We start from the raw sequence: 12,861 nt of genomic DNA, 5'->3' as shown, positions 1-12,861 counted from the left end.
AACAATTTAAAGATTATAATAAGCAGTAAAATGAGATTTTGTTTCGGTAATAAAATTAGTTTATATATAAACATAATCTTTCGATAATTTCGTTTTATTACACAAATATTTATATAAGAAACCACAATTAAAATTGTTTTTCTTGCATAAAAAACAAATAAAGGTCAATATTTCTTGCAGACAATGAGAGATGAGTCGCTTGTAAATCTGGTCATTTACGAAAAATCGAAACCTCGAAGGGCGCGGTTTAGAATCTTTAAGCTAATTCCATAAATTTTATTTGCATAGTTATTTACATTTTTACCTCTTCTTTTTTCATATTTTATGCTGTTGCCTTTTTTTAATCAACATAAATTATTTTATCAAAATATTCGGTGAATATTTTTTATGTAAACCAATAAGTTTGCATTCTCAGGAATTTAATAATTTAATTTGCTGATAAAGTAGTTTGTTTGTTTTTTAAAATTGTTATTCTATTTTGGTCTGTGATAAGAATAATTGGTTTCAGGCTTTCTTATCCTTGGTAACACCACAACACAATTGTATAAATAGAATATATTCTGAAATCAATACCTAGGTTTCAGTAAAGCTATTTGCGTTTTTTATTTTATAATCGCACTTTTCAAAGACACAAAATAATATCGTTGTAGACACAATATTATTGTAATTACAATTAAACTAATTGATTTATATCGATATAACTTTTCTGTTTCATTAATTTACTTATATATCTTAATACTATTTGCATAAAAAATAACATAACTTGAATACTTTAATTGTAAAATGTTTTCCAAAAAATCTGTCTGTTAATTCAGTTTTATAACTCAAATTGTATTGGACATTGAAATTAGATAAAGGAATGTGTATCATTTCATAAGCAACTTATTTATAAAATTGTTTCGATTTTCTTTGAATTAATATTAAATTTATCTTGATAATATGAAATAATCAACAAAAAAATAACAATAACAATTAATAAATACAATTACACAGTATTTTTTTATTCTTTTAACCAATCAGTCAAATAGCTACAAATTTTTGGTGTTATTTGTCCAGTCTCTCCGCATCTATGCGCCACAGGACAAATACCGCACGTTGTCTTCACGATTCCTGGCGAGGGTAGAAACCTGTTAATGACTCGATAGAAATTCAAACCATTTGCATTAACAATCCTTTCAGCTTTGTTGTCTAGAACCACCGTGTACAAAATACTCTCCAAGTCTTCAACAGACAAGACGATCTTACTGATCCCTAATTCCGATATAAACTTGTGCACATCGTTGGCCGTCGCGTAACTCCTGTTGCGAATCAGCAAAGGTCCACCGCCTTGATTCAGAGCGTCTTCGTATCTTTCCTGCAAGAAGCGGTGACACTGCTGATTTAATATATCCACGAATTCCGATTCGAAGTCCTGATCCTGATACCAAGCGCCACCAGTCACAGAGCTGTCTGGTTCCAGATCATACAGCATGTAAACTTTTTTTTTGCTTGCCTAAAAATATTATTGTAATGAAGAAATTTGTTGTTAATACTTTTTGATTGATCACTTACAGCTACTGATTTTACGGCTTTGATGAACTTCTTTGTTTCAAGACTTTTTAAAACTTTATTTAACTGTGTCATATTCAGGTTTGATTTAAATCTAATTTCCCTTATCCAAATACCCTTATTCCCAGATTCCTCAATAATCTTATATACAACCTTCTCCTCATTGTCTGATCCTTTCAAATTACCTTTCTTCTCAGGATCTTTGAATCTATAGAATAGTTCATTGTTGTCTTTAAACAACTCCAATGTCCTAAAATAAAAATAAACATAATTCACATTGAACTACAATATTTTGTATATTCTTACCCATTTTTCAGTAATTTATTAATTACTTTAGTCCAATCTGCAGCTGGAATATCACTCAATTCCTTCTGGATATCTTGATTAGTTATTCCTTTCTCTCTTTCTTTGGCTAAATCTATAATTTTGTCTTCAAGTGGGTCAGTTGAAGTTGATGCACTCATTGTTGTTATTCTTAAAATATAATAATAACTTATACTTTGTGCTTAAAGTAATCTTCAAAATATTTTTACAAACATAACCTAAGATTACTTACTGTTTTGCTGTATATTTGAAACCTGTACACAGCACGAATGATACACACTATATCTATAAGAGTTTCAAGTAATTGTTAAAGTTTTCCTATTTACATTAATAGGAACAAGCAATGGAAGATTTAGATCACAACACATGGAACAAACTAGTTAGAGATTCAGAGAAGGTATGTCCATGTCTACAAAACCAAAGTTAAGGAGGTTATGCTCATTTTTGTAACAAATACTCTTTAGGTCGGTTATCGCGAAGGGATTTCAGATGGTAGGGAGAAAAATTTCCAAGAATCCTTTGATGAGGGTTACAAACAAGGATTTTCAAATGGTTTCCAATTTGGTAGAATCAAAGCTATCACCAAGTAAAGAAAACTAATTACTGCTGTACTTATTCAAAAATTACATATTACTTTCATTTTAGAATTAAAAATGATGATGCTCTGAAAGCTTTGCCTACAAGAAGAGGAAACTGTGTGATATGCAAAGATCCAACAGTAAAAAATCAATCTAATTCCTTTATTATTGAGAAGCAAACAATTGATACAAATACAGAAATTGAAACAATTCGTAATAAATATAAAATTAATGATTAATGTAATTAATTATTATTTTTTATTTAAGAAACATTTTCTCAAAACAAAAATACACAAAAAGATTACAAATAAAGACCTTCAGGAGTTCCCTCCTTCTTCCTATACAACACACTTTCCTTGGACTTTTTGAAGTCCTCATTCATTACTTTCATTCTTCTTTCTCTGAGGGCCATTAAACCGGCTTCGGTACAGATGGCTTTAATATCGGCACCTGAGAGGTCATCTTTGGCCATGATGAGCTCCTGAAGATTAACATCTTCAGCCAAAGTCATTCTTGAAGTGTGTATGTTGAAAATTCTCTTCTTCGTCTTTTCATCAGGTAACGGAAATTCAATTTTCCTGTCAATACGTCCTGGACGAATTAAAGCTGGATCCAAAGTTTCAATACGATTGGTAGCCATAATGACCTGTAATTTAAAATTTTAATATACATTTTATATTTGATTTTATGTTTTATTACCTTAACATCTCCTCTGGAATCAAATCCATCAAGTTGATTCAACAGTTCCAACATGGTTCTTTGAATTTCCCTTTCACCACCAGAGTTTGAATCATACCTCTTTGTTCCTACAGCATCAATTTCGTCTATAAATACAATGGAAGGTGCATGTTCTTCAGCAACTCTGAAAAGTTCTCTGACCAATTTTGGTCCATCTCCTAAATATTTCTGAATCAGTTCAGAACCAACAACCCTTAAGAATGTTGCTGAGGTTTGATTGGCCACAGCTTTAGCCAGTAAAGTTTTTCCTGTGCCAGGAGGTCCATAGAGAATTACTCCTTTTGGTGGTTTTATTCCCATTTCCTCATAATATTCTGGATGGGTAAGTGGCAACTCTACAGATTCTTTGATTTCCTGGATTTGAGTATCCAGTCCTCCAATATCTGCATAAGTCTCTTGTGGGGCTTTCTCAAGTTTCATGACTGTGACCATCGGATCAGTATCATCTCCCAATACACCAACAACAGCATGTACTTTGTGATTCAACAACACAGAGCAGCCAGGCTCTAACTGATCTTTGTCAACGAATGATAATATGCTCACATAATGTTCACTGCCTACCGAAGTAGATACAATTGCATGGTTATCATCAATAATTTCCTCTAAGGTGCCTACGGACATTGGTGTTCCTCTAAGATCATCAACCTTGGACCTTTCTTCTTCATTCTTCTCTTCCTGGGGCTTCAAACGCTCCTGATTACGGATGAACTCCTCTTCCATCAAGAGGTAATCTTTTATACGTTCCAATTTCAGCAACTTCAACCTGCATCTTGTGTGTGGTGTTACAGCAGGTAATTTCAAAGCTGTATCGGGCCCCTTAGTGCGGCGCTTCTTTTTGCCGACTCTAGTTGGAATTGGAGGTTCATATTTTTTCTTCTTATCCTTGTCATCCTTTTTATCATTGCCACCTGGGCCGGACTGGTTTTGACCCTTTAAAAAGCCAAAGTAGATTCACAATGGTTCTTATAGGACACAATAATAATACTTACCATTGCAGATCAAAACTGTAACGAATGAAGGTAATGAATTCAGACAAACAAATCCACTGTCATTCCCAGTCATCAACAAAATCACACAGTCATCTCTAAATTCTGGGGATTTTATATTTACAAAAATAATATATTTATAGGGATATTTTCATTTTAGCGGCGTACTGATTCTACTGCGTGAAGTTAGTAGTTAAATTGAATTTTTGAATCCTAGTTCAAATAACTTACTTAGTCCAATAAGATTTAATATGAATTCTTATATAACAGAATGTATAACACTAACTATTGTTTTCTTTGAAAATGATAACAATACTAACTTTCAGAATTAACAAAATTTATAGTTTAATTTCATAACCATTATATTTCTTAAACTTTTTAACAGGATTAATTTTGGATAAAGTTAATACTATATTAATTAGAGTATATTTATTTATTCCACATAATAAAACAAACACATTCCAATACAATTATTAAATATATATAATATACTAAGAAAATGCAGATCATCCTAAATCTTCTGTTCTAAAAACCACTGCAAGTTATAAATGTTTTTTAACAATCCATTATATATCTTAAATAATAAATATTACCTGCTAAACATTTAATACACAACTATAAAAAAATATAAAGAATAATAATATAACTTTTTTTTATTTTATAGGCATTGTAATCACTATGTATAAAAAATATCGATGCACAGCATAAAAAAAATGACAATTTAAAATGACTTAACGTAATTTATTTTTCTTGGTTTTGAGGATCTTCTTAAAATCTTCACGGCGCGAGGACGATATAATTTTCCTGTTGCGGAAATCATTGACCGGCAAATCATCCTGCTGCTTCTGTAGCTGCATTTTAACTGGCGGCTTGATGCTAGACTTTGATGGTTTAATTCTCGTCATCGATTCTATATCCCAATCATCAGATCCAATCATAGTTGGCGCAATTCTGATTTTCTTTTTCTTCAATGTTTTATTTTTATTTATAGGCGAATTTTCTCTCAAGCTTACCTTCGTATTCTTTGCTAGTTCAGTTATAAGAGATTCGGGTAAATATTCAATGTGCTGTGTTGGAATGTTGTCTAATACAGGCGAATCTTTGGCATTTTTCTTTGCCTTCTTTTTCTTTTTCGGAGGTGCTTCATCCGCTGCATTTGGTTCTTCTTCATTCGCGATATTCTCAATATTATTTTTGATTTTAGTTTTCTCTGTACTACGCCTCTTGTTTTTATTTGGACTGTTCTTACTTTGTAATTTGTCGTTATTATCAGAATCTGGAATTTCAGGCTCGACAGTCAAGGACTTTCTCTTCAATTTCTTCTCAGTTTTGGATTCGTTTAAGGAAATTTCAGCTTTGTTTTCGACGACTTTTGGTTTACTTGCAACTGTTGATCCAATACTGATTTTCTTCTTCTTTGGTGGAGATGGTTTCGATTCATCGTCGGATGAATTGTTCGCGTAGTCAAGTGATACGTTAAGAGATACATTTCCAGAAGAATCTTTTATCGAAGAACAGAAGAAGTCAACGGCTTTTGCAATTTTCTCGTTAATTGTCTCATCAGTCAATTCGGACAGTTTTAAATTCTCTTGCAGACTAATCGAAGTTCTTTTCTTAGACTTCCGCCTAGACTTATCCTTAATAAAACTATCACTAATTTTCTCACTTTCTTCAATTTCGTTATTTTCGTCAGATACTATTACTTTACTTTCTTGTTTTTCTTCTTCGACACCAACATTCTCGTCGGATAATTCTTCTTCATCGGCTTGACAAATAGTAATATTTGAAAGGACCTCAATTTGATTTACTGCTTTCATAGGTGACTTGGATTTTCGTACGTTCTTTGTTTCCTGAATGTCCACAACTTCTTCACTCGACTTAGTTTTTTCAGCGTCCTCATTATCACTCTCCGATATAGACAAAATCCTAGACCTTTTCTTCTTGGACTTCTTTTTGTCCTTTTTATCCACATCTGATATATCATATTCATTGCCAGAAAGCAATTCGACAGACTCATTATCATCAATAAACGAATCGACTTCATAATCCTCATCGCTGTCATTCCTATCGCTTTCGGAGGAATGTAAAGATTCACCGTACTCGGGGAGATCATTGCTACCCTCAGATGGAGTGTCCTCTTCGCCTTCCATAGCCATATCATCTAGGAAGTTATCATCATTATTAGAGTTGTCATCATCAGAGTCATTTGTTACTTGCAAATTGCATATATTTTCATCATCCTCATTGCTCTCTACATCAGAAGTATCCTGATCATATTCACTACACTCATTGTCACTGTCAGAAATAATTTTGGTATTCTTCCTTTTGCTGGACTTATTATTTTTGTCCTTTCTGATTTTCACCTGCTTAGCAGTTTCAATTTCCTCCTCTTCGTAGAAAATAGCGTCCTCTTCAGCGGAGAAAACAGCCTCCTCTTTTTTGGATTTAGACTTTCTTTTATTTGATTTGCGTTTCGAGCTTGAATGCGATTTATTCATAATGCTTTCCTCTAGATTTTCATCAGACAAATCATTTGAGTCAGATTTTTTGCTGAGTTTTGAAACAGATAAATGTTCTGTTGATTCCACAATACTTTGTTCAAGAATTTTTTGGTTCTTTAAAGATCTCTTTTTGCTTTTTACTTGCATGATTTCAGATTCTTCCTCATTATCTGAAAATTCCGCAGTAGAACTTGTAATTTTTGGTTCGTTATCAACTTCAGCGATGATCTCATTTTCTGGCATTTGAACATCGACATCAGAATTTTCAGAAGATTTCACGGTATCGGCTTCAGGTAATGTTTGCACAGGTTCAATTACAGCAGATTTTTCTTCATTCACAATTTTAAGCAAACTTGCTCTTTTACATTTGATTACTTCCTCTACATTGATGGATATTTCAAAATTTGAGGTATCGTCATTCGTAGAATCATTAATTATTAAACTGCTTTTTTCCATACTCTTTGATACATTTATATCATCGTCAGTAATTTTCTGTTCCGGTGGTTTCTCTACATTTTTCGATTGCGATGTATTTAATTTATTACATTCACCTTCCATATCATCTGAAGTGTCCTTAGACTGCAATCTATTTAATTTATTACATTCATCTTCCGTATCATCTGAAGTCTCCTTAGACTGCGATCTATTTAATTTATTACATTCACCTTCCATATCATCTGAAGTCTCCTTAGACTCTTCACTAGTGGTTTTTGAGCTAGCACTGCTTGATTCACTAGTGGTTTTTGAGCTAGCACTGCTCGATTCACTAGTGGTTTTTGAGCTAGCACTGCTCGATTCGAGTTCTTCGGATTCAACAGTTGTATTTTCATCCTTTGACTTATTATTTTCTTCAATATTATTACTTAAATTTTCGCTGGACACACTATCAGATTCTTGATCATTGTGTTCTAAACTTGCACTCTCTTCTTTGGACTTGTTAATGTCATCACCCACGTTTGGACTGGATACATTCTTATCAATTTCTTGCTCACTACTTGTGGATAAAGCTGGAACATCGATTTCCATCTCAACAGTTTTATTGTGTACACTCAATTCTGCTGATGATTGATCGATTTCCTTTTCTTTGGGTGAAGCAGTGGAACTCTCTTCGTCTTTATCCATTTGTTTATTATCAGCAGAAACATCTTTGACATCTTCGCTTAGATTTTGCTTTTGCGGCGTTTTAACAGTATCAATGCTGACACTTTTGTTGAGGATTTTTTCGGATAAGACTAAAGTTTCTGGTTTGCACTCATTCAAAACCTTTATAAGGTCCTGTTCAGGATCCGTTTCTTTGGCTACCATCACATTATTTACTATTAGATCAGTCGATTTATTACCCAGAGACATTTCTATGTCATCATCAACGGGTTTAGTTAGTTCGCTTAATTTAATTTTTGGAGTGCTTTGATTTTTGACATCCTTCAATTCGGAAAATACCTTTGACGGCGTTTTCACTGTTATTTTTTCAGGAGATTGTATATTTTCCTTATCGGAATTATTGCTTCCGCCTGTACTGTTTAGAACGTCTTTCTTGTCTTCGACATCAGCCATTGGCAAGGAAAAATTCAAGTGGAATGAACCATCAGAACTTGAAACCATTTCAAATTCATTTACAATCAAGCAATCTTCGTTCTTTTTCTTTGGAGTTTTCTTGTTTGATGTATTTAGAGAATTGGCTTCTTCTGATATTGATTTTGACAACTTATTTTTCTCAGTGGATTTAATTTGTTCCACTTCTTCAATTTTTTTAACATCACTTTTCGGGGTCTTCTTGATGTTTAACGATTCATCATGTTTTTTGCTTGCAGACACATTTGGAGACTGTTTAGATGGAGTAATTGGTTTCTCTAAAGCGATAGAATTATCTTGCATTTGCTTCATTGACAGCACTTTTTTGGGAGTTTTAATAGGCGTGTTCTGTTTGGTAGTAATACTGGTATTTGAATCAGTTTTAGTTTCAACGGAAGCATTCAAATTTTCGTACGTAAGATCTGCTATTTTTATCGGTGAATTTTTCACATCCTCTTTTAAAGTCGTTACAGTTTTTGGAGTTTCAACAACTGTTTCAATAACTTCGATATTTTGTTTTGATACTTCACATACATTCATGTCATCAGATTCATCCTTACTAGTCGAAGCTTTCTGATCATCAACAACTTGATCTATAGATTTTGTTGGAGAATCCTCTAGATCTACTGATTTTTGTTTATCATTTAATTTAACAGGGGAATCCTTCACAACATCAACATCTTCCAAATTAGTTTCAGATGTTGCTGGGGAATCTTCAACGATTCGAGAATCTTCTAATGACTTTTTCGATTTAACTGGAGACTCATTCACGAATTCATTATCTTCCAATTTAGATTTATCTTTGGATTTGTCTGGAGATTCATCCACAATTTTAACATCTGTTGAGGTTGGCACGTCATTAGACTTTTCAAGAGAATCTTGTTCATCTTGTAATTCAGATGAGTCTTTAGATTTCGTTGAAGATATTTGCATATCTTCAAATCTTTTTTCTTCATTGGATTTCGTAGGGGATTCTTCGACAACATCTTCATCAATCGATTTATCATCTTGTGAAATGTCCATAGCTTCAACGTCGTCTTCATTTGTTTTCTTATCAGACTTAACATCAACATCGAAATTTACTTTTTCTTTTGCTGGTGTACTTTTAGGATCGCTAGTGTTTTCTTTAGATTTTACAGGAGAATCATCAATTGCTACCAGGTTTTCGTCAACATCCGACCTCTCTTCAGTCTTTTCTGACAAGTCTTGTGTGGTTTTATTTAACATATCTGTATCCATCAGTTTCGGAGGTGAATCGGTAAATTTAACCGGACTGTTAGATTCAGTTGATGGCACTGATGAATCTTTTTCAGGCGATATCGATAGAGGGGATATAGGAATAATCCTTTTTTCTGATACCGCCAATTTAAACATCATTTTATCCTCGGAGTTAAGGGAGCTGGAAGATTCCTCAAGCACGTTCTCCTCACTCTCTTCGGCAATCTCAATAATTGGATTCAAATCTAGTTTCTTGGGTTCTTCAATAACTTCCATCTTCTCATTTGTATCAGAAACACTCTTAATATCTTCCATTTCTTCAGGAACGTCTAGAGAAGTACGACGTGTAGCTAAACTCCTTCTTGTTTTTGGTGCAGCCTTTTTATTTGAAGCATCGTTTTCTTCAATTGATTCCAAATTACCTACTTTCTCTGTAATTGAAGCTCTTCTTCCTCTGGTCTTTGCTGGTTCAGGTTTATCCTTACTTGGTGATGTACTCTGTCCCCGAACAGATCTTCTCCTGGTAGTCAAGGGACCAATTGCTGGAGATGCAACTCGCTGATTTTCTTCTTCCACCTTAGCAATAGAACCTAAAATTATATGATATAATTATTGTGTTATCAATATATCTTTGGAAAGACCTATCACTGGTCCAGACTACACTTCACACCTAGTCTCTACTCCCAGGACATATAATAATAAGAAAATGTATTGATCTGCAGACAGTGCCAACCAAAGGGCACTAACATAGAACTGTCGTTGTACACTTTGTTCAAAATTTAATATCAAACTAGAATCTATTTTACAAAAGCTACAATAATTTATGTCAAAATAAACAAAACAATGTCTACTTATAATAAACAAATTATTGAACAAACAAAAATGATACTTAAATAATTGAAAAAATGCTAAGGAATTGAACATGCATCTTCTTGTAGTTTATATATAATAAACAAAAGCAAACTTACTTTTTCTTCCTCTTTTTGCAGGAGTTGCAGCCTTTTCATTTTGTGATGTGGGTGATTTGCTTGCACCCCGAGTAACTCTAGCTCCCTTCTTTGGTGTTGATGGGGCTTCAACTGGATTATCTTGTGACAATGATAACCTTTTGGATTTCAACAATTTAGCAGGGGCACTAGCTTCAACAGCTGTTGCAGAACTTCTACGTCGTGTAACTGTGGCAACTGGTGCTGCAACTGGAGGTGGTGCTGGAGAATTGGCAATCCTAGAAGACCTCCGCAGGGGTGAGCCAGGTGCTTGCTGTTCATTTTGAAGTATGGACTTTCTTTGAGACATGCTAAATGTTTGGATAAGAAAACGTTGATTATCTAGGTATAGGTTATATATTGGTAGTCACTTCCAATAACTTTTTCAGCACTTTTCAGATATGTGAATGGTTAAGTTTTGTCATGTGTATTGATGATAAGATCATGACATATGAATACGGTGTGAAAACATAAATCTTCGGCGCCGGCAAAGAAGTTTAAATAAATTGAAAAACGTGTGTTTACCTGTACCGGTGAGTTACTATCACAGCCAACTTAACAATGCATTACATAAAACAGTTAAACACAAATGATAAAACAAAAAATTTCAAATTTTTACACGTGCTTCAACGGACTTATTCAAAACGAGAATACTTATAAGAACACATGAATTTAACGGCCTTTTTTATAAAACTACCTGCGCAGAAGAACGAACGGCTCCGAGCATGCTTCAAATCCTATTGGTCTCTATCAGAACAGAACTGGATTCAGTTAAATTTACATGTGAATATTCAAATTCATTTCTATTTATACCACAAAGCCAATATCTACGAACATAGTACAAAATCTATAAATTACATAAGCAAAATTAAATACTTAAGTACAGTAACATTTATTGTACACATAAAAAAGTTATACTAATAACAGCAATATTTCAGCATAAATAATATTATCAAACACTAACCTACATAATATATAAATAGTTGAATTATAAATAAACGTATTTTAAAATATAAAGTTTATAAACTAATTCTAAAATGTATTTTGTAAACAAGTCTATACATCCCTTTAAAACTGTCTTGAGAATACAAATTTGTATACCTGCGAAATTTAATTAATGCTATCTACCGGTTTTCTTTTATGTACCTAACCCCATTGAACATCTTGAGAAGGTTACGGTTTCTCCCATTGAATGGTCTGGTCTTAAAAAAAAATCATAAATGTTACCGTTATATAAATTTCATTTACTTTGAACATATCTGTTGACTGTTTATCATAGTTATTTCAATGAAATACAACAACTCAAGTGTAGAATATTGTTTAAAATTAATTAATAAATAAAATATTCTATTTTATATAGAATTTTAATAAATGTTACAAAATCTGTTCGTATTAGAAACAATCCTATACACAGTAGACAAATATGAAAATGAAATTAAATTATCCCTGCTAAAATTAACGAAATCAACAAATCAGCTTATTTAACAAAAAAAATCAATTACACACAATCTCACACTATTTCATCACTTCTAATTAACTACAAATCTATGTGAAAATCAAAGAATACTTAAAGTTTCTACAATTACTAAGAGCTTTTTTTAAATACAAATATAACAATTTAAGAATGAAAACATTACATTAATGATTTGATTAATTTGAATAAGAAGTATAGATGAATGAAATAGAAAAGAAGTAGAAGAATTTAAAATCTCATACAATTTTAAATAGTTTCATGGTAAATTTTTAAGTATTATTTGAAGTATATAATTTTTTAATTTTATCTAAAGCCATTAATTTCGTATAATCTGAAATGATAACATTCTGTAACAACACATTTTATGTACAGTAGTAGTATATACATTTGAAATTTATTTTATAAAACTTAATTTGCTGATACCTGAACATTTGTTTGAATAAAAAAAGTAAATAAGTTAAGTAAATAAAAATTGTATTGACATGTTCTTACCTAAACCTAAAATGAAGATCTTTCCAAAATAGAGTATATTCTGTAAGAAATGGAAATGCTAGGACAAAAAATAGTGTGTTAATATAATTACTACATTTTATATAGTAATTCCTCGATTACCACTTAAAACGCATACTTTCTCATTTCATCATCTTCTGCATTGAATACATTTCTAACATCTTTGTTAATGGATATTTTTTGGCTATATTTTGTGTCAAACTCCGGTAACTTCTTTCCAAGATTTATCAATGTTTTCGGACAATTACGAACTTCGTTATCAGTTAAGTAATTTTTTTTATAGTCTATTGACTTTATTCTATTCTTTCAATTATATTATATATAGAAATATTTGTATTACTTATTATTTTTTCAATAATGAATTTGTGTTATATTTTTTTTCTCTGGAATGAGATTTTGGTGGCTTTCCATCTTAGTGAGGACCTG

General features: G+C 32.3%; 4 protein-coding genes across 4 annotated transcripts; 1 reads left to right on the top strand and 3 right to left on the bottom strand.

The window, feature by feature from the left end:
• Positions 1-993: 993 nt before the first annotated feature.
• LOC108564940 (probable DNA-directed RNA polymerase III subunit RPC6) lies at positions 994-2,195 on the bottom strand. The gene is made up of 4 exons (XM_017924143.1): positions 2,105-2,195; positions 1,855-2,022; positions 1,552-1,798; positions 994-1,492 (listed from the first exon to the last, which is right to left on the bottom strand). Exons 2-4 carry the CDS (start codon positions 2,010-2,012, stop codon positions 1,001-1,003), a joined length of 897 nt encoding a protein of 298 aa, XP_017779632.1. The 5' UTR covers positions 2,013-2,022; positions 2,105-2,195; the 3' UTR covers positions 994-1,000.
• LOC108564949 lies at positions 2,182-2,792 on the top strand. The gene is made up of 4 exons (XM_017924155.1): positions 2,182-2,269; positions 2,337-2,458; positions 2,518-2,663; positions 2,718-2,792. The coding sequence occupies exons 1-4, from the start codon at positions 2,216-2,218 to the stop codon at positions 2,759-2,761; spliced, it is 366 nt and encodes a 121-aa protein (XP_017779644.1). The 5' UTR covers positions 2,182-2,215; the 3' UTR covers positions 2,762-2,792.
• Positions 2,686-4,283, bottom strand: LOC108564929 (26S protease regulatory subunit 4). Its single transcript, XM_017924133.1, has 3 exons — positions 4,178-4,283; positions 3,150-4,118; positions 2,686-3,096 (listed from the first exon to the last, which is right to left on the bottom strand). Exons 1-3 carry the CDS (start codon positions 4,178-4,180, stop codon positions 2,752-2,754), a joined length of 1,317 nt encoding a protein of 438 aa, XP_017779622.1. The 5' UTR covers positions 4,181-4,283; the 3' UTR covers positions 2,686-2,751.
• Positions 4,284-4,852: 569 nt separating this feature from the next.
• On the bottom strand, positions 4,853-11,283 carry LOC108564919 (titin homolog). Its single transcript, XM_017924122.1, has 3 exons — positions 10,977-11,283; positions 10,434-10,762; positions 4,853-10,055 (listed from the first exon to the last, which is right to left on the bottom strand). Exons 2-3 carry the CDS (start codon positions 10,759-10,761, stop codon positions 4,906-4,908), a joined length of 5,478 nt encoding a protein of 1,825 aa, XP_017779611.1. The 5' UTR covers position 10,762; positions 10,977-11,283; the 3' UTR covers positions 4,853-4,905.
• Between the last annotated feature and the right edge of the window lie 1,578 nt (positions 11,284-12,861).

Source organism: Nicrophorus vespilloides, unplaced genomic scaffold, assembly GCF_001412225.1.
Source record: "Nicrophorus vespilloides isolate i.1.1-1 unplaced genomic scaffold, Nicve_v1.0, whole genome shotgun sequence".
NCBI classification, from domain to species: Eukaryota; Metazoa; Arthropoda; class Insecta; order Coleoptera; family Silphidae; genus Nicrophorus; species Nicrophorus vespilloides.
This window is presented reverse-complemented; position numbering and strand designations above follow the sequence as displayed.

Coding starts and splice junctions, on each gene's coding strand:
- LOC108564929 (XM_017924133.1), bottom strand. Junction 3,097..3,149: donor ATTCCAGAGGAGATGTTAAG/GTAATAAAACAT, acceptor TTTAAATTACAG/GTCATTATGGCTACCAATCG.
- LOC108564949 (XM_017924155.1), top strand. CDS start 2,216: ATGGAAGATTTAGATCACAACACATGGAACAAACTAGTTAGAGATTCA. Junction 2,270..2,336: donor TAGTTAGAGATTCAGAGAAG/GTATGTCCATGT, acceptor AATACTCTTTAG/GTCGGTTATCGCGAAGGGAT. Junction 2,664..2,717: donor TACAGAAATTGAAACAATTC/GTAATAAATATA, acceptor TTTTTATTTAAG/AAACATTTTCTCAAAACAAA.
- LOC108564940 (XM_017924143.1), bottom strand. CDS start 2,012: ATGAGTGCATCAACTTCAACTGACCCACTTGAAGACAAAATTATAGAT. Junction 1,799..1,854: donor AATAAATTACTGAAAAATGG/GTAAGAATATAC, acceptor TTTTTATTTTAG/GACATTGGAGTTGTTTAAAG. Junction 1,493..1,551: donor AAGCCGTAAAATCAGTAGCT/GTAAGTGATCAA, acceptor TAATATTTTTAG/GCAAGCAAAAAAAAAGTTTA.
- LOC108564919 (XM_017924122.1), bottom strand. CDS start 10,761: ATGTCTCAAAGAAAGTCCATACTTCAAAATGAACAGCAAGCACCTGGC. Junction 10,056..10,433: donor TGCAAAAAGAGGAAGAAAAA/GTAAGTTTGCTT, acceptor ATATAATTTTAG/GTTCTATTGCTAAGGTGGAA.